A 22,634-nucleotide genomic window follows, 5' to 3' on the forward strand; every position below is an offset into this window, starting at 1 on the left:
ATTGATATTCCTTCTGATCACATGGAAAGATCCATTAGAAAAACTTGCGAACTGCCAAAACCATTTGATCTATAGGCTGGTCACTTTACAATGCATACCCTTCACCTGAACCTATAAATACCACCTTTGGCCCTCACACTTCCTCACACCAATACCATATTATTCTCTCCTAGCTTTCTTCATATTGTTGCCTTATTCCTCTGATCATTTTCTAAGCTCTTTATCATCATCATGGGTGTGTTCACATACGAAACCGAGTTCACCTCAGTCATCCCACCACCTAAGTTGTTCAAGGCTTTCGTCCTTGATGCCGACAACCTCATCCCCAAGATTGCCCCTCAGGCTGTGAAGAGTGCCGAAATCGTTGAAGGAGATGGAGGTGTTGGAACCATCAAGAAGATCCACCTTGGTGAAGGTTAGTTTAATTGTAACCATTGTCTTCGTACCTAGCTTGACTGTTTAACTTTATTTCTCCGTGCAGTTTTGATAACAATTAATGTTGTGTTTTCATTAATACAGGAAGTGAATACAGCTATGTGAAGCACAAGATCGACGGAATCGACAAAGACAACTTTGTGTACAACTACAGCATCATTGAAGGAGATGCTATCGGAGACAAGATTGAGAAGATCTCCTATGAGATTAAGTTGGTGGCATCCAGCGGAGGTTCCATAATCAAGAGCACCAGTCACTACCACACCAAGGGTGAGGTCGATATCAAGGAAGATCATGTTAAGGCCGGAAAAGATAGAGCCGCTGGTCTGTTCAAGATCATTGAGAACCATCTCTTGGCCCATCCCGAGGAATACAACTAAAACTGTTGATCTCTGTGATCAGAGGCAACAACTAAAACTGTTCTTCATATCTCTCTGTTTATTGGTGTGATGGTGTGCCTTTCATTTTCCCCTTTTCTCTTGTACCAAGCCAAAGCTTGCCTCTTTGGGGTACAACAATGCTGTATTTAATTCCACTCTAAATAAATAAAACAAAAATAATTTGAAATAAATGGCGTTCTTTTTTTGTTGTTAGCAAGACTGTAAGAGCAATTTACTAATTCTGTATTTCTGTTCTCTCTCCGGAAGATAATAATTAAGGACTTATTATTTGCTAAATATATAACACATAGTTGAGCTAAAACTGTTTTCCTGGATCACATAGTTTGACAAAATTAGCTAAAATTGCTTTCCTGGATTATTTTAGTGCATTCTGAAGCACCTATCGGATGCTCTCTCACAAAGCACTTACAAGCAATTTTACCATGCATCTTGCTATAAGCAATTTTAAAGCTCTACATGTGTTCTTCGGAGAAAAGTGCCTTCATGTAAGAATACTTCGACAATTCGGATGCCAAATGGCAATCATGCATGGATTTTTTTCGCTTGCTTATTCAGTTATTTGTGTATGTGTGTGTCTCTATATATATCAATATTAGCTGCTAGCTGTGTTTGTCGTAGTTTCAATGTAAAACACAAAAAAGTAACACCCATCGCTTTCACAATGCTTTTGGGATACGATCATGAATCAAAGGCTCGAACACAAACCACATCTAATTCCCAAAAAAATAAGGAATTTTTTTTTTATATACATGAAAACTAGTTAGTTTGTAATAATTGCAACGACGTCATTAAGTATCTAAAGCCCATAGCTAGATCCTAATCCTCCTAGACTCCTGGTGACCTAATACTACTTTTTATGTCAACGTCGGATAGAAGCTGTTATGAAACTAAAAATAACTAAAAAGTAAAGTATAGTACTTTTTATGGCTAGCAGCCAGTCTTGAATGGAATATGGATGAAGACATGAAGTCTTGCTCTAAAGGAAAAAAAAAGTCAAGAAATTAAAGAAAATCCACTCTGCAAGTCGTGCTTTTATTTTTTTTTGGCCAATTGCTGATTGTGCCAATTAACGAATTAGGGCGGTAGTTGGGTTTGGATAGATGAATATCAAACAATCATTCAACTTAATTGTATCGAATTAAAAGATAAATGTCTCCACTTTTATCATGTTCCTACATATGATTATGCATCAAACCCGCCACAATTGATTCAAAAATGACATAACAAGTAACAACCGTGTAGTATATATATAGTAATTAAGAGTTAAACTTAATGAACCGAAACAACATGTAAAACCATTCCAATATCTTAGCAACTCATTGGTACAAGTGAAAGAACTACCAACAAGTACAAGTACGTAATACAATCCGATAATAGGTCACCAACTAACCTTTGATACAAGAGAATGAACACTGGTAATCTGATACCCCAGAAGAGTTCAGTTAGCATGACAAATAATAATAACGTCGTCGCATTATCGCACCTAAATAAGCTCTAGTATGTACATGTTGAAAACCCAGTTGGAACCAATTCCATGATAATTTATTAGGCATGGGAAATGCTTTTTCACGAAAAAAGCAAATCCAGAAAAAAAAGATCATCATTTTCCTCGCTATACCATCATATATCTTCTCCTCTACTGCCATTTAAATAGATATTGCCAGGAGCATCCGTATGATCAACGTTATATATATACTCCATAACAGAGGCCTTATTCATACAGGGAACGGATAACGTACAAAATAGTTCAATAATGAATTGTTTACATTCCAGTTGGTTTAGTAATTAATTAATTTCATTTTTTTGCAGAGTATATGCGATCCTTAAAAAGGAACGGCCAAAGTAATAGGAAACTATACTTCTGAGTAGTTGTGACCAAGAGTTTATAAGAGTACGAGCCCCGGATGCAGGCATTGTATATAATCTGAAACTACTCATAACTAAGTTTTTATAGGCCAAAGTATATATAAAACACTGAAGTACTCTCCAAGTAATTCTATTCATAGAAAAAATTGCACCATTCATTAATCAAATGAGCTTTGCTTTATTTATTGAGAACTTGAGACAAATTTTTAATCAATACACCATTACATGCAGTTTGTATAATAACTTATATGCAAGTCAAAACAATCTCTAGCTCGGCAGGAAAGAAAAAGAAAAACTGATCAAAGTCATTGTCCAAAAAAAAAAAAAAAAGAAGGAAAAAAATAACTGATCAATGCCACACCAATGACGGTGAAAAAGGAGGGTACAATTACTGTAGATTGTTTTAGTTGTAGGCATCAGGATTGCCCAAAAGGTAGAGCTCAATAATCTTGAACAATCCAGCGGCTCTTTCTTTTCCGGCCTTGATATGCTCTTCCTTAATCTCAACCTCACCTTTACAATGGTAGTGGCTGGTGCTCTTGATGATGGAACCTCCATCAGCAGATGCGACCAACTTAATCTCGTATGAGATTTTCTCAACTTTGTCTCCGATAGCATCACCTTCAACGATACTGTAGTTGTACACAAAGTTGTCTTTGTCAAGTCCATCAATCTGATGCTTCACATAGCTGTATTCGCTTCCTTCACCAAGGTGGATCTTCTTGATGGTTCCAACACCTCCATCACCTTCAATGACTTCAGCGCTCTTAACTGCTTGTGGAGCAATCTTAGGGACGAGGTTATCGGCATCAAGAACAAAGGCCTTGAACAACCTTGGTGCTGGAATGACCGAGGTGAACTCGGTTTCGTAAGTGAAAACACCCATGATAGAAGAACTGAAGAAGAAAATGATCAGAGAAAAAATGAAATGTTCAGGAAAGCTAATATAAGAATCGGTATTGGGGTGAGGAAGTGTGAAGAATGGAGGTCGTATTTATAGATTTGAGGGTGAAGATCAAACAATTTAGATTAGTGGATCTTTCAAAGAATGTTTCCATGTGAAAAGTTATAATATTCATTTGAATGAACTACTATTTTTAAGTCTAAGAAGCCGTCTCGATTATTAGTTGCCTTTGGAAGACTTTGAAAAACCTAATTAAGCTAGCTAGACCATCCAGAAACCACTCAATCTATTTTTCTCTTTTAATCGTTTGTTTGTTTGTTTGTTTTTTTTAATAAATTGATATCAATAGCCGGCAATAGGCCAACAGCCAATGGCTAGAGTGTAGCTGCACTTACAACAAGAAAGCCGGCAAGAAAATCCGGAAATCTTATTCTAAGCAAAGCAAACTCATTATAGATCGATGATAAGTTCGCTATAATTAGCGAACTTATAAACAAAGAAACTCCATGTCTTCTAAGGCAAAATCATTCACTAACCTCCCATTAGCCAATCACGCAATTGTGGTACCAACAGAAAGCCACTTTCTAGCCAACAATCCGCTTGGAAGCCAATCTTATTTCAGATAATTACCGACTCCTGCGGAAATTATGATATGAAATGATTGGTCTTGGACCATGAGTCGACCCAAATGCCTAAGAACGTCCACCTCTTAGGCCAGACCTACCCTCACCACTAAATGAAGAATGAGAGTGGCAAGGCACCCTCCCTACATGCCCATATGTCCAAGTTTGAGCCCAAACCCAAAGTCCCAAACTCAAGCAAAGGGAGCAGAAACCCTAATATGCTTCTGCCTAGTCATCGCCGCTGCAGAGGCTTTTGGCGGATGATCTCTCCAGAAGGCCATGAAGGCTGCAATTCCCGCCTCCCCTTTTCCCTTGCTAGTTTTCTTCTTCAACCAATACCATCGATCGCCAACTCAGAAGGAGCAAGGACAGACTGCTCCGCTGCTACCCTTGATCACCGACACCACCCAACCGACCTGCCGTTCCTCGCAGATGAGTCCGACCTCCAATCACAGAAGATCAAATTGGTCCTCCTCTGATCAGTAGCACAGCACATACCAACCAACAAAACAGCCACTCTGTCCTACCGCCGCAAAAACAACCAAAGCCCCAGTACCCACGGCGAAAGATCTCGCCTCTGCTAGAGTTGATGGATGGAGGCAGCCCCTCTCTCTCTCTACTCAACCTCTAGGGTTGCCTTTTTTCATCGTTTGTCTATTACTACCACACCATCCAAAATTCAAAACTAATTCTTTACCTCTCCAGTTTATTTGTATCACAAGGTTGATTATGTTCATATATACGTACGTTCCGCATTCCATACGTTTCATCACACAACTTTCGTTACCGTTGCTTGTTTTGTTCATTGTGTATATGTGTGCTTTTGTGTGTGTGTGTGTATATAAATTGATATGTATGTGCATAAATTATTTCATATGTGTTTTAGGGAAACGAGAATTGAGAGGAATTTGCTATGTATTCTCATTGATAATAGGGGCCTCTTTATATAGAGGATTACAATGCATAGAATCTCAATCATACAAGGAAAGTAATTCTACATTGATTAGGATTTTAGATCCTTCTAATTAAATCCTATTACCACTAGGTCAAGTAACCTAGAGTTTGGACCAAACACAAATAGAGATATCCTTAAACACTCCCCCTTGTGTTGTCCAAACGCGGTGCTTCTCTCATTGCCTCGTTAAAAACCTTGCCGAGTAACAAAAACCCAGTGGGACAAAAATAACCTCGGTCAAAGGGGAAAAAGAGCACAACACACCATTCACGATTCGAGACGAACATGTAGACATCTCCCCCTGATGTCTGCACCTCCCCCTAATGACAACAATCATGGGAGTTCAGATAATTTCCGCAAGTCAATTCTTGCCACATGTTTCTCGAACGTGGATTTGGGCAATGACTTATTAAACAAGTCTGCCTCACTGTCCTCAGATCGAACCTAATTCACTTTGATCTCGAGAATAGCCTGTTGTCGCTGATTAAGCTTGGTTTTGTCACTTTTGATGTAGCCTTGCCTCATTTGTTCAAAACAAGCAGCATTATCCTAAATGCTCGTAGGCTCATTTTTGGTAGACTTCAAACCACAATTGCTTCGAACATGCGTAATGATGGATCCAATCCATATACATTCACGAACCACTTCATGAAGAGCAATGATCTCTACATTATTCGAAGATATAGCGACTAGGGTCTATCCTGTAGACCTCCAAGATGTCACGGTCTTTTCCCATGGTGAACACTTAACCGGATTGGGAATGACCTTTGTGTGGGTCAGAGAGATACCCAACATCAGCAAAACCTTCCAAAACACATGTCGTTTTGGGATGGGGATAGTGGACGCAGGCCAGTGTTGGCGGCGTACCTGGTGTGTGATGGGTCCGAATCCATCATCTCTTTGTAGGAATAAAACATGCCCATATCAATCGCACATCTCAAATATCGAAAGATATCTTTTACACCAATCCAATGGCGTCGCGTTGGCGCAGAGCTATATCTAGCTAACAAGTTCACAACATATGAGATGTTCGGTTTTGTGCATTGGGATAAGTACAATAATGCGCCTATTATACTAAGTAAGGCACTTCTGCCTCTAGCACATCTTCGTCATCATCCTTTCGACGAAGAGGATCCTTTTCAGGATCAAGACTATGGACGATCATGGGGGTGCTTGAAGGCTTGACCTTGTCAAAATGCCTAAGCATCTATCGACACGATGCTCAAGTTATAAACCGAGACATAATCGTGTTCTCCCAAAATCCTTCATCTCAAACTACGGATTTCAAGTGTTCAGCGGTTTCCCTTAACTCTTTAAAGGCTTCTAATGAAGATCATGTCCAACATGAACCGCGATAGAATCCGAAACTTGTCATAGAAACACGTGGGCATATCCCTTCCCAATCAAGTAGTCACTTTAGTGAGCGTTTCAACCTTATTGTAAACGCGCTCCGTGGTCTAGAACCTCTTGACTTGGGTAAATGAAGTTCGCCATGAACCTTCATGTATATTCCGTAGCTAGATCCTTATAGAGATACGTAGTGACCACATTTGTAAGCTACATGTTCAGTTATTCGGAAACTACCAAACTGAAAAGGTAGTGGAGTGCAATGACATCCATTACGAGAGAATATGTCTCATCGTAGTCGATTCCAGGGCGTTTTGTGAGAAGCCTTGTGCCATAAGGCGAGATTACCATATCTTTTTCTCACTACGCTTTCTAACGAAGACCCATTAGTCAACAGGTTCTATGTTAGGAGGTGTTGGCATCTCTAGCTCGAAAACCTTCCTCTTCATTAGAGAATCCATCTTAACCTGGATCGCATCTTTCCATTTAGGCCAAATTTCTCTACGTTGGCATTCATTCATCAACGGAGCGTGGTTCGATATCATCAGACTCAACAAACTCATGTGCAACGAAGTGTGTGACTACATCATCAATTATGATGGAGTTTCTATCCCACGTCTCATGTACACTAGTGTAATTTTCATAGAGCTCTATATTCTCAGGAATAGGTTCTGACGTTGAGGCGTCCCCCAACGATAACCATAACTCGGAAGATACTCATGCGACGGATTTTGAGTGTCGATGATTCAAGGATTGGTTTGTGCCAATGTATCCTTCGAACCCACGGGCCTCTCATGCATCCTAGCTGGGGCCATGGCCTATAACGTCAGAGTGCCACTCTCTTTGGCGTTGGCGCCATACCTACCTCCGTGTAGGGTGGCGCTACGTCCTCTCGTAGGGACGTACATCCTTGCAGGCATGTTTGCAGCATATTTGTGTGGTCTCGTCATTTTAACAGGGATCGAGATGAGACATAGTGGGGACAGACTACGACAATTCCTGTCGTTCCTGCTAAACATCCGTGTTCTTATCTCCCCCTAATGACGGGATGACTGTCTCATCAAAGTGACAACCCTCAAATCTAGCGGTAATGAGATCGCCTGGCAAGGACATTAAGTGGCGAATGATTGTTGGAGTCTCAAATCCAACTGAGTGGCCCATTCGTCTGGAAGGACCTATCATAGTGTGCTGTGGCGGCCCAATGGGCACATAAATGGCTCACTCAAATGTGCGTAAGTTCAAAATACGTGTACCCAGTCACTGGCTGTAACGCAGAGGTACATTGAGTGGCGGTAGGTCGTAGACGAATTAGCATACCTGCATGCGATATTGCATCACCCCAAGCGGATGTAAGAAGATTAGTGCGCATTACCAATGTTCGGACTACCATCGTAGAAGTTTCTGCGAGACCAATTGGGTGTGTTCATGGGAATATAATGTCCAACATTAGTCCTAATGCAATAACCATCGAAAGTCTTCGATGTAAACACTCTAGCACAGTCAAATCCAATTGACTGAATAGGATGATCTGGGGAGTGAGCCCGTTGTCATATGATATGTGCTAGGAGTGTAGCATAAGCAACATTTCAAGTGGACAATGGCATAACACGTGACCAGCGTGTTTGCGTGTCAACCAACATCATAAGATATTTAAATGTCCGCAAGTCGGTTGAACTAGTCCACAGAATCCCTAAGGATTCTATGTAAGAACATAATGAGTATTTTCATAACCTTTGCAGAGGACAGTCTCAGTCCTAAGTTCCCTAAGGAACGGGCTTTGTAAAAACGAGCGAGAGGCTTTAGAAGCAACCAATGAGGATTTTGGTTGGGCCTGAGCGTCTAAAACGCTATTTGAAGCAAGTTGGTGATTGCAGCATCACCTGGGGCGCCATCACCATGATGGACGCCATGGAACGCCATCCATGGCATCATGGATAGGGTCTACACCAGCCCTAGGCTGGTGGTGGACGGAGGCGGTGCCCTAGGCAGCAGCGTCGGTCACACTTAGTCCAGGAATCAACTTTTGATTCATGCTTCATTTCGCTCGAGAGAAAAGATGTCCATGTGAAGTCTTTAGTAGACGGATCATCATATCATGACCAGGATGACCTATCCTGTCGTGATAAAGCCAATATGTGTCTAAATCCAAGAGATCTTCTCTCATAACTTTTATTGGATTAATAGCTCGAATAGTGACATAGAGTCCACTAGAGGGACACATAAACTTCTCTAAGATGCGTCTTTGTTCATAATCATTAGAGGTGTTGCAAAGGAACTCATTTCCGTTCTCTACATGCATTTTCGCATGGAATTCGTTGGCTATTCATAGGGTACGATTTGCCCTAAGAGCGTAGAGAGTTTCTGTGACAGCTGTAATCAAGGTGCCATTTGGCAAGTGGAACTTGGGCTATTCCATGTCCTTGAATTAATACTGATGGCCCAGCCATCGTAGTCACAAAGTCATATGCTCAGAATCAAAATGGAGTCATAATGAAAAGAACTCAAAATTTTATTCATAAGTCAACAGAGTACATCATTGTCTCTTAACCATTAGGAGAATCTAATCCAAATGCTAGCTAATGCAAAACAATGGTAGTCGTCTAACTTCTTTCAGTAATTTCAAAATAAATGTGACCAGGTGAGTAGAGAGATGTCGGTCGAGCAAGGCTCGCTTAAGTACCACTAAACTCAAAACCTTCCTAGACATCACACTTACTTTGGGTGAGCCTACTTTGAAGAAAGACTAAACCATTGGCATTTACTACAAAGTATATGGCAATTGCCTATTACATCTCTTGGAAAAATAAAGACTTAAACAGAATTGGCGATCTATTGATCCCAGCCAGATTTGTAGTCTCCAACCCTTCACTTTAGATCATCTTCTTGATCTTCTTGTTCCACATAGTGAGCTTTTCTTGCTTCACAATATGCTTTGTAGGCGGTGACAAGTTCTTCACGAGCTCTACAAATGTGTGCCCAATGATCAGACACTCCACATCGAGAACATACATCTCTTTTCTTGAACTCCATTGATTGAGGCGCTTTGAAAGCGTCATTTAGATGGCTCTTAGTGTTGGTGGCGCCACCAACATGGCCAGAGGCTTTGCCTCCCTCTCTCTTTCCACGTTTACCTCTTCGGTTCCGTGTTCGCCTATTTTGGTGGTTACCTTCCCAAGTAGAGCGATTATATGGACCAGAATGTCCAAAAGTATCCCTAAGATTAGGGTTTCGCTCTTGGTGCCCTCTTTTAGAGGTGCGACTATAATTGGATTCCGGAATATGCTCTGTTTCCACGGATCTCGAATTACAGTTTTTCACAAGTATATTGTCATGCTTTTCAGCGACATTCATAGCTCCAATGAGCTCATGAAACCTTGTGATCCATCTTGCATTAACATCGATTCGATAGTTCTTAGCAACCATCAATGCAGAGACGGGGAAGGTAGAGAGAGTCTTCTCAATCAACATTGCATCTGTGATCTCTTTACCACAAAATTCCATTAAGGATTTAATGCGAAGTGCTTCTGAGTTATAGTCAAGAACTGACTTGAAATCACAGAAGCGGAGGCTATGCCATCTCACTTCTAGGTCAGGAAGCAGGGAGTCACGGACGTTGCCAAATCTTTCTTCAAGTGAGACCCACAGCCTTCTGGGGTCTTCTTCGTTCATATACTCGTACTGGAGCGAATCATCCATATGACTAGTTATTAGGATGGTGGCTTTCGCCTTATTTGCCTCTAAGGCTGCTCTATTTGCTTCCAAAGCTTGAGCTTGCTCAACAGTTAGCACGTCCTGGCTAGGCTCGAGAATCATATCCAGGATTCCATTAGCCTTGAGATGCTAGTGGATATAACTAACCCACCTGTGATATCCAGAGACAGTTGTTCCCAATGGAGCAAAGTCCAATTTGTTCAGGTTACTCATCCTGAAAGAGAACAAGAAATTAGGGTTAGTTTCGGAGCGAAATAGGCTTCCACGAAAACATATGAAATTTCTGAGCGTAATCGCTTCCAAGAAATTAGGAATTTCCGAGCGTAGTCGCTTCTAAGAAATTCGATTCCAAGAGATATTGGATTAGATCGAAACAATGATGTAAGTGGTCGATCATAAATTCTCTACAAACTCTAAGTTTGGAGATCTCAACAAGCTCTAAGCTTGGAGTGAGCACGAACCCCCACAGTTCGGCTTAATTTGGTCTCCCCTATAATGAAGAAAGGGGGGGTAGAAGAAGGGAGGTTGCAAGTCCCCGAGAAAAAGAAGCGAAAAAGAATATAAAAAAACTTCAAAAACGGGAACTTTTAGTAAACCATACCTCTTAGGATTACAGAGCGTATTCGATCCTTATTGTAGGATTGCAGACGAGCTTCAGTTCTAGGCAAATCAAACTTGTTGAAATTCGGAGCAAATTCGCTTCTGAACAGCTCCCACTCCGATTGGTGTACAGGTCTCAACACGACTCCAAAGGGCTTAAATTTGGAGGTAAGATAGAAGAGGCAGACTTGAACAACTTTGATGAAGGAAGAATTTTGATCTGAAGTTCTGAACTAGGAGTTTCGGGGCTTGCAAACTGACTGATATGCACAGGAACGAGCATGCTGAACAGCTCCCACCTCGAATGGTGTACATGTCCCAAAACGACTCCAATAGGGCTGAAATTTGGAGGTCACATAGAAGAGACAGAGATGAACAACTTTGATGAAGAAAGTATATTCATCAGAGGTTCCGAACAAGACGTTTCGGGGCATTAAAGCAGACTTATCTGCACAAAAACGAGCGTGCTGCTGTGTTGCAGGGGGCAGCAGGCGTGCGGCAATGCTGCAGGGGCAGTAGGCAGCACACGGGTGCGCAAGGGCTGTAGGGGAAGCATAGGGCATAGCTAACAAGGGCTAGGAGCTTGCGGTAGTTTTGGTGAGAAGAGTTTTCGGGTTTTTTGTTTTTAGGGCTAGGGTTAGGGCTCGTGCTGATAACGTGTTTTAGGGAAACAAGAATTGAGAGGAATTTGCTGGGTATTCTCATTGATAATAGGGGCCTCTTTATATAGAGGATTACAATGTATAGAATCTCAATCATACAAGGAAAGTAATTCTACATTGATTAGGATTCTAGATCCTTCTAATTAAATCCTATTACCACTAGGTCAAGTAACCTAGAGTTTGGACCAAACACAAATAGAGATATCCTTAAACAATATGTTCATAAAGTTATTATCTCTAACTTTTGATTGGAAAGTTGGAGAAAACTAAATTATTAATATAGTTTCATACAGATGCTAATGTAGCTCAACATGAAGCGTACGTTGTAGCCCCAATAGGAAGCATATATGCACTTCAAAAACGAAGTATTGTTACCATTACTTCTGCACATGCTTTGCATTTTTAACAGAATTTGTAAATTGTAGCTATAGTTTTGTTTGTGCCTTTGTGGGTTTAAAGTGTTTTGGAGTTGCTTTTGATTCGATGACTAAAACACTTAAAAATCAGTTATACAAATACTAATAACAATACAATACAAATTAACCATTTTTCTCTGACTTCTCAGTCCAAAGATGGAAAAAAGGAAATATATATATATATATATATATATATATAGAGCCATTCTCAGGTGCGGACATCCGTACTTAAGTAAAAGGTACGGATTTCCATTTTTTCCCCCTTTCCGATCACACATTTAGATCTCAACCGTTCAGTTTTTAGGTCCTAATGTATAGATCATCCCTACAAAATTTCAGCCAAATTGGTGATCGTTAAGACATTCAAAACTGCAATTTACGATAATGAATACGAACGGTTCCGAATTTGTCAAATCGGAACTGTTCGTATTCATTGTTGTAAATTACAGTTTTGAATGCCTTAACGATCACCAATTTGGCTGAAATTTTGTAGGGATGATCTATACATTAGGACCTAAAAACTGAACGGTTGACATCTAAATGTGTGATCGGAAAGGGGGAAAAAATGGAAATCCGTACCTAATCCTTAGGTACGGACGTCCGTAGCCAAGAACCCCTGTGTATATATATATATATATATATATATATATATATATATATATATATATATATAAAGATGGACAAGAAATATTCAATAATTGTCTTAACAATATTTCTCTTAGCCTTCTCGGTGTTTAAGTTAATTTCTAGTTAAGATGGTGCGATACTCTTTTTCTTATCGCTTACATTTGTACAAAGTATTATTTATCAAGTAGACTAATTCAATTCATAGGTAAGATGGCTCCATTAATTGATAAACTAGTACGTGACTAAGTTTATTTAACAATTGGGACATTAATATGCTATAGAACTTCTCATTATTTGAGTATAGAGGATTTTGCTTTATGAATCTTTACAATATATTGGATCATTTACTTGTTCCATCCAATTAAAAGTCTCAACATAAAAGAAAACTTTCAGCTACGAAGTTTTCTGCTAAATATGTGAGCATTTATTAGGGTACAATATCTAGTTTAAAGATCGGGGAGGCTCGATCATATGAATTTTGCTTTATTTATTAAGATATTACAGTACAATTTGTAATTATGATTGAAGCACAAGCTAGCCAAAACAGTCTTTGGCTCAGTAGAAAAGAAAAAGAGAAAAATGCATGCAGTACGTGGTACAATTTATTAGATACTTTTAGACTCTAGTTGTAGGCATCAGGGTTTCCCAAAAGGTTGTTCTCAACAATCTTGAACAAACCAGCGGCTCTTTCTTTACGGGCCTTGACACGCTCTTCCTTGATTTCAACCTCACCTTTGCAATGGTAGTGGCTGGTGCTCTTTATGATGGAGCCTCCACTCGGAGATGCAACCAATTTAATCTCGTAAGAGATTTTCTCAACTTTGTCTCCAATAGCATCCCCTTCGACTATGCTGTAGTTGTAAACAAAGTTGTCTTTGTCAAGTCCATCAATCTGATGCTTCACGTAACTGTACTCGCTTCCTTCACCGAGGTGAATCTTCTTGATGGTTCCAACACCTCCATCACCTTGAACGACTTCCGGATCCCCATCCAGTTTCCGCGTTTGATTGCCTATTGGGAGGATCAGGATGTAACGCTAGCACAAAGGCGGTGACATGGTGGCATGGAGGAAGAAGCTGAACAAGGCTAGGGAGCTTACGGAGGTTTATGGAGGGCCAAAGTGCAAAAACTTGGTTAGGAAGATTGGTGCATTAGTGCATATTGCAGGTGGTGTAGGAAGTAAAAAGTTAGATTTGTGCAAGGAAGAGAAGCTGAAGAATGTGTTCCAGTATGATATGAATAGCTATAATCTCAATTTTGATAACGGCAGTGAAGATAGAGATGGGGAGAATCCAGTTGCTAATTTCAGCATGGTTTGCAGCTCCTTCGAGTTTGATTTCTCAGCAGGGTCCGGTTGTTGATGTACATGAGCTTCCGTAAAATCTGAAGGTTAGATTAGAATTAGGCTGGCTGTCAATCTTTATTTCTTTATTTGGCATTTAGTTCACAATGAATTCATCGAGCGCAACGAATTGACTAGCTATTTTAATGCTCTAGTGGTTTTCTTTCTCACAATGACTTGATTTCTAAAAATATAATGGCCAATGAATCAATGATGAAGAAGAGAAACTCTGCTTTATATGTATATTTTGAGTTTGGATCATACAATTACGTAGGCATCAACGGTTGGTGGTTGATTAAGGGTATTTATGTCTTTTCAATACCAGAGAAGGTCATTTTTCATTCGTTTCTAAATTGTAGGTCAAAAGTCAATTTAGGAGCCAAATAATGGTTATTTATCAAAATTTCTCAAATCTTTGGGGCTTGTGGAAACATCAGGAAGCATGTTGGTGGCTACTGAAGTGATGTTGCCAAGAACTGTGGAGTTTGAGCAACTAAGAAGAAAGAAGAAGAGAGGTAAGACCTTTGAGCTCAAAGAATAAAAATCCTCCAAAATAAAAAAATGTGCCTAATGGTGAAATCTTGAGCATGTTTATACTTAGGAAAACCTCCTAGCCCTAACTTGAGGGGCAAGGAGAAAATGTAGTTTCTTTTGTTGTGGTATGTCTTAGAGCTTTCATAGTTATAGGCTTGCATTTTTAATAAGTGAGTGATTAGTTCGAATCAAGGTTCTAAAAATCGACCTAGGCGCTCGCCTAGGCGCTGGGCGTCGAGTCACCTTTTCGATTATAGGCTAGGCGATGGCTCCTTGGCGGCCGCCTAGGCGGTCTAGGCGGAGCTGCTCAGCGCTGGAATATATATATATATATATATATATATATATATATATATAAATTTTTTTCAATTCCTCAAGTTGCAGGTGACGGCGGCGGCAAGGGAGGTGAGGGTTTTGAAGCGGAGGGCGTCGCGGTAAAGGCAGAGGTGGAGTTGAAGTGATAGAGAGTCCAGGTCGGGTTCGGAGGCTTAAGAGATGGATTCGGGTGGGACTTGAGAGAGGAAGGGGATAGAGGTGGGGAAGAGGAGGAGGGTTGGGACTTGAGAGAGGAAGGGGGCGGAGATGGGGAAGACGAGGAGAGTGAAGGTGAGGGAAAATGAGGTAGCTTTCTTTCTTGTTCTCCATTTTTTGGTAGCGTGAAGAGAGAGACAGAGAGTTCGGGGAAGAAGAAGCAGGGGAGAGAGAGAGAGAGAGAGAGAGAGAGAGAGAGAGAGAGAGAGAGAGAGAGAGAGAGAGAGAGAGAGAGAGAGAGAGAGAGAGAGAGAGAGAGAGAGAGAGAGAGAGAGGAAGTGAGCAGTTTTTTTTCACTTTTTGTTGTCTGACATGATAAGGTTTGAATTGAGATAAGGGCACGTGAGGGTTGTAGTGCTTGAATATAATTACTCAATCAAATTATTAAGTGATTTTAGTATTTGAATATAATTATTCAATTAATTATCAAGAGTTATGTGAAAAATTTAATTCATTTGTATTTATTATTAAAATAAAATAAAAACCGCCTAATCCCCACCTAGGCCCCTGGGCGCTAGGCCTCGGGTTACCGCTCGACTAGCGCCTAGCGTTTTTTAGAACCTTGGTTCGAATATAGTTGGTCTATCCCTATGTACCACAGTGGTTTTCATCATAACTTCTTGATCGGTCTATATATGGCAGCACGAGTTTAATGAGAATTCATCTTATTCAAAACCAAAAAAAAAATTGACTTCTTGCAAAGCATAAGTGATCCTTAATAAGATCGATATTACAATACAATTTGTAATTATGATTGAAAGACAAGCGAGGCAAAAAATAATGGGAAAAATGCACCAACAGTGTTTAGACACTGTGAGGATTGTCAAAATGATACCTGAACTTACAAAGTTATCAATGTGATACCTGCTCATTTTTTCGTATCAACATCGTACCTACTACCAAATTCCGTCACGGAACCGTTAAATTTAAGGGTAAAATTGTCTTATTACACATTTTTATTAAAAAAAAAACAGAAGAAATTTCTTATTTCTTCTCTCTCTCTCTCTCTCTCTCTCTCTCTCTCTCTCTCCTTCTCTCCTCACCAACACCACCGCAACCAACACCAGACCACACCAGTCGATCAGTTCAACCAACACCACCACTGCGCCTATCGAGCCCATTTCCTTTCTCGATCTCTTATTCCTCATGGTCCTCTTCTTCTTCACCCTTGTCCTCTTCAGCAATGGGCAACCTAACCCCCTGCATCCTCGTTTTCCAGACCTTCATTGGCATCGTCGGCCTCTGACTTCACTCTCAATTCTCTGGCCTACAATTGCTTCTGATTGAATTCAAAATCCCCGGCTTAGCTCAGAGGGACGACCAATTCAGTGATGGGGCTTCACCCATTTACACACTCTCTTCGCCCAATGATTTTTGGTCCAAGCATCGCGACGATGTCAGCTACAATCAGCTCCAGAAGGTACTCAAATTGATTGGAAATTATTTAATATTTGCTTGCACAATGGGTTTGAGATTGGTATAGATCACTTTTGTGTGTTGTGTTTCGTTTGATGAGTTTTATGGGTGATTAGAGTTTTAATTGGATCTTATAATTTGATGGAGGGGTTGTTGAGTTTCTATATGTGTGGTTGTTCATGTCGGGAATGACAGAGGTGGTGTTGCATGTTGGGAATGACGAAGAGGTTGTTCATGTGGTTGTTGATGGTGTGGAGGTGGTGTTGCATGTCGGGAGTGATAGAGAGAATGGCGGGATGGGATTGGAGTTGTGATTTGAGAGTGGAGGGCTGGTGGGGTTTGAGTTTCTGATCAATGGTGTATACAAGGGGGTCGGAGGAGAGAACGAGAGTGGTGGTGGCTAAGCCGTCGGCGGGGGTGAACTTGGACGAGCAGTTCGATAGGCAGAGCAGGGTGATGAGGTGTCTGCTGTGATTCACAGTGGCCGTAATCGCTTAAGGCGGCGCCGGTGTTCTTCAAGGACATGACGTAGCTGGAATGGTCCGCTACTGAGATGATTTGAATCTTGATGATTCAAATCAGGGGAAGAACTCCGAAGAAGAAACCAAAAAAGAAGAAGAAGAAAGAAAGAAAAAAACTTTTGAGGGTAAATCGGTCTTTTTGTCTTCATTAAGTGACTCACATGTGTGGCACGTGCAAAATTTAACGGTTCCGTGACGGAATTTGGTCGTAGGTACGATGTTGATACAAAAAATGAGTCCAGGTATCACATTGATAACTTTGTAAGTTCAGGTATCATTTTGACAATGCTCATAGTGTCCGGACACTGTTGGTGCATTTTTCTCAAAAATAATTGGGTCGGTAGAAAAGAAAACGAGAAAAATGCATGCAGTCCGTGGTACAATTTATTAGATAGTTTTAGTCTTTCAGACTCTAGTTGTAGGCATCAGGGTTTCCCAAAAGGTAGTTCTCAATGATCTTGAACAAACCAGCGGCTCTTTCTTTTCCGGCCTTGACGTGCTCTTCCTTGATTTCAACCTCACCTTTGCAATGGTAGTGGCTGGTGCTCTTGATGATGGAGCCTCCACTCGGAGATGCCACCAACTTGATCTCGTAAGAGATTTTCTCAACTTTGTCTCCGATAGCATCCCCTTCGATTATGCTGTAGTTGTAAACAAAGTTGTCTTTGTCAAGTCCATCAATCTGGTGTTTCACGTAACTGTATTCGCTTCCTTCACCGAGGTGAATCTTGTTGACGGTTCCAACACCTCCATCACCTTGAACGATTTCGGCACTCTTCACAGCCTGTGGGGCAATCTAGGGGATGAGGTTGTCAGCATCGAGAACAAATGCCTTGTACAATCTTGGTGGTGGGATGACGGAGGTGAACTCGGTTTCGTATGTGAACACACCCATGATGATGATACAAGAACTTCTTAGAAACTGATCAAAGAATTGAAATGTAGAAGGAAGATGATAGTACTGGTATTAGTGTGAGGAAATGTGAGGATTGGAGGTGGTATTTATAGTTGAGGATGAAGCTCATTTTTGTATATTAAAGTCATCAAACAGTTTAAACAATTGAAACTTTCAAAGAATATATGTTAATTTCGATATGAAAAGGAGTTTCTAATATTCAACTCAATGAATTATTGTTTATAGTCTAAGAAGCCGTCTTCCATATATTGTTGATTTGAGGACTTAGGAAATCCAAATTGATCGAAGTCTGAGTACGTAGTTGTACAGTTGTACTTAACGATATTACATAAATTAATCCTAACGCGGAAAAATGAACACTGATCCGTTTCAACAGTACAATAGTATATTATATAAATTATAATCTCAAGTCTCAACATCACTTCTTAATGATTCCAAAAGATTGAAGACAATTAGCAAAGAACCCAAAAAAAAAAAAAAATGAAATAGCCATTTTTGACTGGATCACTACGCCATTGTCGATGTTGACTGCGAAGAAAGCTATTGAAAAATGAAAATTCAAATGGAGTTTAGAAGAAGACATTAAAGCCATTTTTTTTTCGTTTTTTTTCTTTTTCTTTTTTGGTTGTCTAGAACCTGACCCCAATTAGCTCTCCCTTGCCTTTTTGGATATGCCGTTTAGTTTGCGGTAGTGGATTATCTTTTATGTAGTGGTAAATCAATTTCCGCAGTCTGCAAGATTGTAGATTAAGTCACTACTCGTAATAAGGAGTTAGTTATCGAGCACCTTAGAAGTTGATTTCTGACTGTATTGAGCTAGCTAGATTATCAGAATTCAAAATGAATGTATCGACTTCATCCCTTTAAAAAATGAATGTATCAACATCTATGCTAATGTAAATAATTAAGAAAAACACTATCAACAAATCAAATATTGTACTGTTTTCTATAAGATAATCAAATCTGTAAACTTGCAAATGATGGCCTCATCATGACTTTTCTTTATATTCAATAGCCAATGATTAGATTTTTTAGTATCTCATAAGATATCAAAATTATATGAAATATACAATGACAACTTCATGTTTGACGACGTGCTTCCACTACTACTTGATTATATTTAAGAAAGTGTTTCCATTGTCAGGTTGTTGTCAATATCGGATATTTCAGATACATATCATGGTGAGAAAAAAAAAATACGCATTGTAGAAAGAGTCGTTGAAAGTATGTAAACCGGCTGGACTTATTGTCACTATAGGTAACTTATGATCAACATAATTAATGTTGAAACCACTACAGATGGTCGAGTTAGTAAGAACCACTAGGTGTGAAACTCTCACATCAGGGATCAAATCCCGCCGACGCTGATTAGAGTTTAAATCTCAATCTATTCTTGGTGGCTAAGGGGGAGGAAACGTTTTGACATGACCCCCCTCCTCCAGCACGGATTAGTCTCAGGGACTAGAAAACTTTTGAGGATATCGACTGATCTCAATCAAAAAAAAAAATAATAATTAATGTTGAAGATCATAGAGGTTAGATATATAGATTATCAGTGAGCTGTGACATGTTGGTAATTCATAATTTTAATATTATGAAGGTCATGAGTTTGATTCTTACTGACATATGTAAGGATGAGATGTGTTAAGGATTTAAAAAAAATAGAGGTTAGATAGATAGTTAATTACAGATAATCTGAAATATCTGTAAGTAGTGTGAACTTTGGGTGTGATACCAAAGTTTCTAGTAGAGAAATAAGGCTTCCTAATTTTCACTTTCGTTAGTCTGGCTTTACAGCATGTCATGTCCTATTTTTTTTTTTTTTTTTTTTTGTTGATTTGAGGAGTCATGTGGTTGCAGTTGCACTCCTCTCCAGTCTCTCCACCCTCAGTGGTGCGTCTCCACCCTTTTGTGGTGAGGTTTTCTGAGCTTTGGTCTTAGGTTTAAATCTTTTCATGTCTCTTTTCCATTTTATCTCTCCTTGTGCTTGCCCAATTTCTCATCAGATTTCCAGATCTATTCTCAAACCTCCCATCCTCCTCCATCTCAGACACCTCACCCCCTCATCTTCATCCAACTTTTCTCTTTTTCCACAACCCCATTTTCACAATCAACCCTTGGAGTCTCGACAGGGATCTGTTCACTTAACTTCACACTTGATGATTGCAGTAGTACCGGCAAGTCACCGAAGTTTGTGGACATCGCCGGACCAATGGTGTTGTGATGCTTGGTGCTCTCCACCTCCATGACTACCTTTACTAAGTTCTCTGTTTTTCTGTTTTCTTCCTATGCATGCAATTTCGGTGTGGAGAATGATGGTGGAGAGTTATTTGGCCTCTGGAAGTCAAGCTTCCGTCGGAGCTCATCTGGTCATGGTGGTACTCACGGCGGCTAGCTTGTGTTGTTGCGAAGACTTTGGTTTTAGATCTAGGTTTTCCGATATTTTGGGCTTTTGGGCCTCAGCTTGTCAGTTAGTTCTAGTTTAGGTATGAGTTTGTCTATTGGGTCTTTGGGCCTAGGACTCCTACTTTCTCAGTATTACCTTTGTAATATGGGTTTCATATAATGAATGAGTTTATTTGACAAAAAAAAAAAAGTTGCACGCCTCTGTTTATTCACAGAAAAGAAATTAAAAAAAAAAAAAAAAACTTCAGGGATGACAAAATTTCGTTATTAGACTAGGATATGCACAAACAGTTCCTAGAGTTCTTTCAAACCAAGTTTAGAGTTAACATTTTGTAAAATTCTCAGCAGTGTGAACTTCGGAAGTTATTTTTTTTTTCCCATAGGAAATAGAGCTTCATAATTTTCACTTTCTTTAATCTTGTTTTACTACATGTCTTATCATTTGTTTTTTGTTGGTCGAGGAGTGGTATGGTTTCAGTGACTCTGTTTCTTCTTGTTTTTTCTTTCTTGAGGAGTCGGGTTTTAGTTTGGTTGTAATTTTTTTTTCGTACTTAATAAAGGCTTATACAGGGATGCACCCGGTATCTGTTTATTAAACATAAAAGAAATTTCTTCCATGAGGAAAAAAATTTCTGTGTTGTCATCGCTCGCAGGCTATGATCCGTAGAAACAGCTCCTAGAGTTCTTAAAGGCCCAGTTTAGAACCAGTTCTGTAGAATTCTCATTTGTACTAGCAGTACAGTATCCACAATCAGTAAAGAATAAGCAGTGAGAATTGGCAAACACTATCTCTTACCAGATGATTTTCGGTTTATTTATTTAGATTCAAATCCACTATTATTACAGTACAATTTGCCATATATAACCGAAGTGCAAGCCAAAACAATCTCTGAAAGGAAGAGGGAAAATAGCAAAGCCACACCAAATGACAGAATCAAGAGCAGGGCACAACACTATTATTGTCCATAGTAGCACTCAATACCACTATCATATAGATAGGTTTAGTTGTATTCCTCGGGATGGGCCAAAAGGTGGCTCTCAATGATCTTGAACAGACCAGCGGCTCTTTCTTTTCCGGCCTTGACGTGCTCCTCCTTGATCTCAACCTCACCTTTGCAATGGTAGTGGCTGGTGCTCTTGATGATGGATCCTCCCTCGGAAGCGACCAACTTAATCTCATAGGAGATCTTCTCAATCTTGTCTCCGATGGCATCTCCCTCAATGATGCTGTACTTGTACACAAAGTTGTCTTTGTCAATTCCGTCGATCTTGTGCTTTACGTAGCTGTATTGACTTCCTGCATAAAATGAGATTCATGAATTAGATGGATGGTTGCAAAAATTTAAGACATATTCTTTTGTAATGTATATTTGAGCAAAAATTATAACAAGGCCTTAGAAATTAAAATCAATGATGCAAATTACACTAACCTTCACCAAGGTGGATCTTCTTGATGGTTCCAACACCTCCATCACCTTCAATGATTTCGGAACTCTTCACTGCCTGAGGGGCAATTTTGGGGATGAGGTTGTCGGCATCTAGGACGAAAGCCTTGAACAACTTAGGTGGTGGGATGACTGAGGTGAACTCGGTTTCGTATGTGAACACACCCATGATGATGATTAAAGAGCTAAATGGGAAATGATCAAAGTAAGAATGATTTGTGGAGGAGGCTAAGAGTGAATTGGTATTGGTGTGAGGAAGTGTGAGGGTTGGAGGTGGTATTTATAGATAGCTTGAGTGGCCGAAGCTCACCCGTAGATCAAGGATTGAGTTTAAAAAAGGGACTTTTCAAAGAATTAATGCACATTTCCATGTGAAATGGACGTCTGAATTTTCAATTCTATGGATTGTTGTTCAAGTCTAAGAAGCCGCCTCCAATGGGTGATTTGTAAAAAGCAATTTCTCATATACTATACTATCCTGTTATAAAGAAGACTTTGAACTAAAAGTACTTGGACTTGATGACAGATATGTAATCCTAACATGGAAAATGACTATATTTAACTCTGCCACAGCTACATTATGTAATTCTATGCTAGGATACAATTAAATCAACAGGTGTAATCAATTATATAATGTTACAGACTGATTAAAGTCTTTCAGAAGCAAAATTTCCCAAGTACATAGGACTGTTTTGGCGAAAACAAAGATGCATATTCCTGCGGCAAGCAAAATAAGATGCACATTGACAAGGATAAAAACCAAAGCAGTCTAAACACAACAGTAAAATTCGAGACCAAGTCTACGTGGTTTTTTCATGGACCCTTTCCTGGCTAGTTCTGTGAACCTTCTCTTCAAAGTTCATTCTAAACATTGGTCTTCTTAATAATTGAGCTCATACAGTATACATTTACTTTATATATATATATATATATATATATATGCTGCTGATCTGTATTGCCTTAACACAGAAGGCAT

General features: G+C 39.7%; 4 protein-coding genes and 1 pseudogene across 4 annotated transcripts; 1 reads left to right on the forward strand and 4 right to left on the reverse strand.

Moving 5' to 3' along the window:
* The first annotated feature begins 132 nt into the window (after window positions 1-132).
* On the forward strand, window positions 133-1,006 carry LOC112197262 (major strawberry allergen Fra a 1-3). Its single transcript, XM_024337880.2, has 2 exons — window positions 133-415; window positions 520-1,006. The coding sequence occupies exons 1-2, from the start codon at window positions 232-234 to the stop codon at window positions 813-815; spliced, it is 480 nt and encodes a 159-aa protein (XP_024193648.1). The 5' UTR covers window positions 133-231; the 3' UTR covers window positions 816-1,006.
* Window positions 1,007-2,860: 1,854 nt separating this feature from the next.
* Window positions 2,861-3,667, reverse strand: LOC112198497 (major strawberry allergen Fra a 1.07). The gene has a single exon (XM_024339629.2). The coding sequence runs from the start codon at window positions 3,586-3,588 to the stop codon at window positions 3,106-3,108; it is 483 nt and encodes a 160-aa protein (XP_024195397.1). The 5' UTR covers window positions 3,589-3,667; the 3' UTR covers window positions 2,861-3,105.
* Window positions 3,668-13,169: 9,502 nt separating this feature from the next.
* LOC112199473 (major strawberry allergen Fra a 1.07) lies at window positions 13,170-13,537 on the reverse strand. The gene is made up of 2 exons (XM_024340490.1): window positions 13,452-13,537; window positions 13,170-13,398 (listed from the first exon to the last, which is right to left on the reverse strand). Exons 1-2 carry the CDS (start codon window positions 13,535-13,537, stop codon window positions 13,170-13,172), a joined length of 315 nt encoding a protein of 104 aa, XP_024196258.1.
* Window positions 13,538-17,142: 3,605 nt separating this feature from the next.
* Window positions 17,143-17,870, reverse strand: LOC112198451 (annotated as a pseudogene).
* A 3,133-nt stretch (window positions 17,871-21,003) lies between these two features.
* On the reverse strand, window positions 21,004-21,929 carry LOC112197995 (major strawberry allergen Fra a 1-3). Its single transcript, XM_024338978.2, has 2 exons — window positions 21,644-21,929; window positions 21,004-21,510 (listed from the first exon to the last, which is right to left on the reverse strand). The coding sequence occupies exons 1-2, from the start codon at window positions 21,825-21,827 to the stop codon at window positions 21,215-21,217; spliced, it is 480 nt and encodes a 159-aa protein (XP_024194746.1). The 5' UTR covers window positions 21,828-21,929; the 3' UTR covers window positions 21,004-21,214.
* Between the last annotated feature and the right edge of the window lie 705 nt (window positions 21,930-22,634).

Source organism: Rosa chinensis, chromosome 4 (genome assembly GCF_002994745.2).
Source record: "Rosa chinensis cultivar Old Blush chromosome 4, RchiOBHm-V2, whole genome shotgun sequence".
Classification (NCBI taxonomy): domain Eukaryota; kingdom Viridiplantae; phylum Streptophyta; class Magnoliopsida; order Rosales; family Rosaceae; genus Rosa; species Rosa chinensis.

Coding starts and splice junctions, on each gene's coding strand:
- LOC112197262 (XM_024337880.2), top strand. CDS start 232: ATGGGTGTGTTCACATACGAAACCGAGTTCACCTCAGTCATCCCACCA. Junction 416..519: donor GAAGATCCACCTTGGTGAAG/GTTAGTTTAATT, acceptor TCATTAATACAG/GAAGTGAATACAGCTATGTG.
- LOC112198497 (XM_024339629.2), bottom strand. CDS start 3,588: ATGGGTGTTTTCACTTACGAAACCGAGTTCACCTCGGTCATTCCAGCA.
- LOC112199473 (XM_024340490.1), bottom strand. CDS start 13,537: ATGGGGATCCGGAAGTCGTTCAAGGTGATGGAGGTGTTGGAACCATCA. Junction 13,399..13,451: donor AAGGAAGCGAGTACAGTTAC/GTGAAGCATCAG, acceptor TTACAACTACAG/CATAGTCGAAGGGGATGCTA.
- LOC112197995 (XM_024338978.2), bottom strand. CDS start 21,827: ATGGGTGTGTTCACATACGAAACCGAGTTCACCTCAGTCATCCCACCA. Junction 21,511..21,643: donor GAAGATCCACCTTGGTGAAG/GTTAGTGTAATT, acceptor CATTTTATGCAG/GAAGTCAATACAGCTACGTA.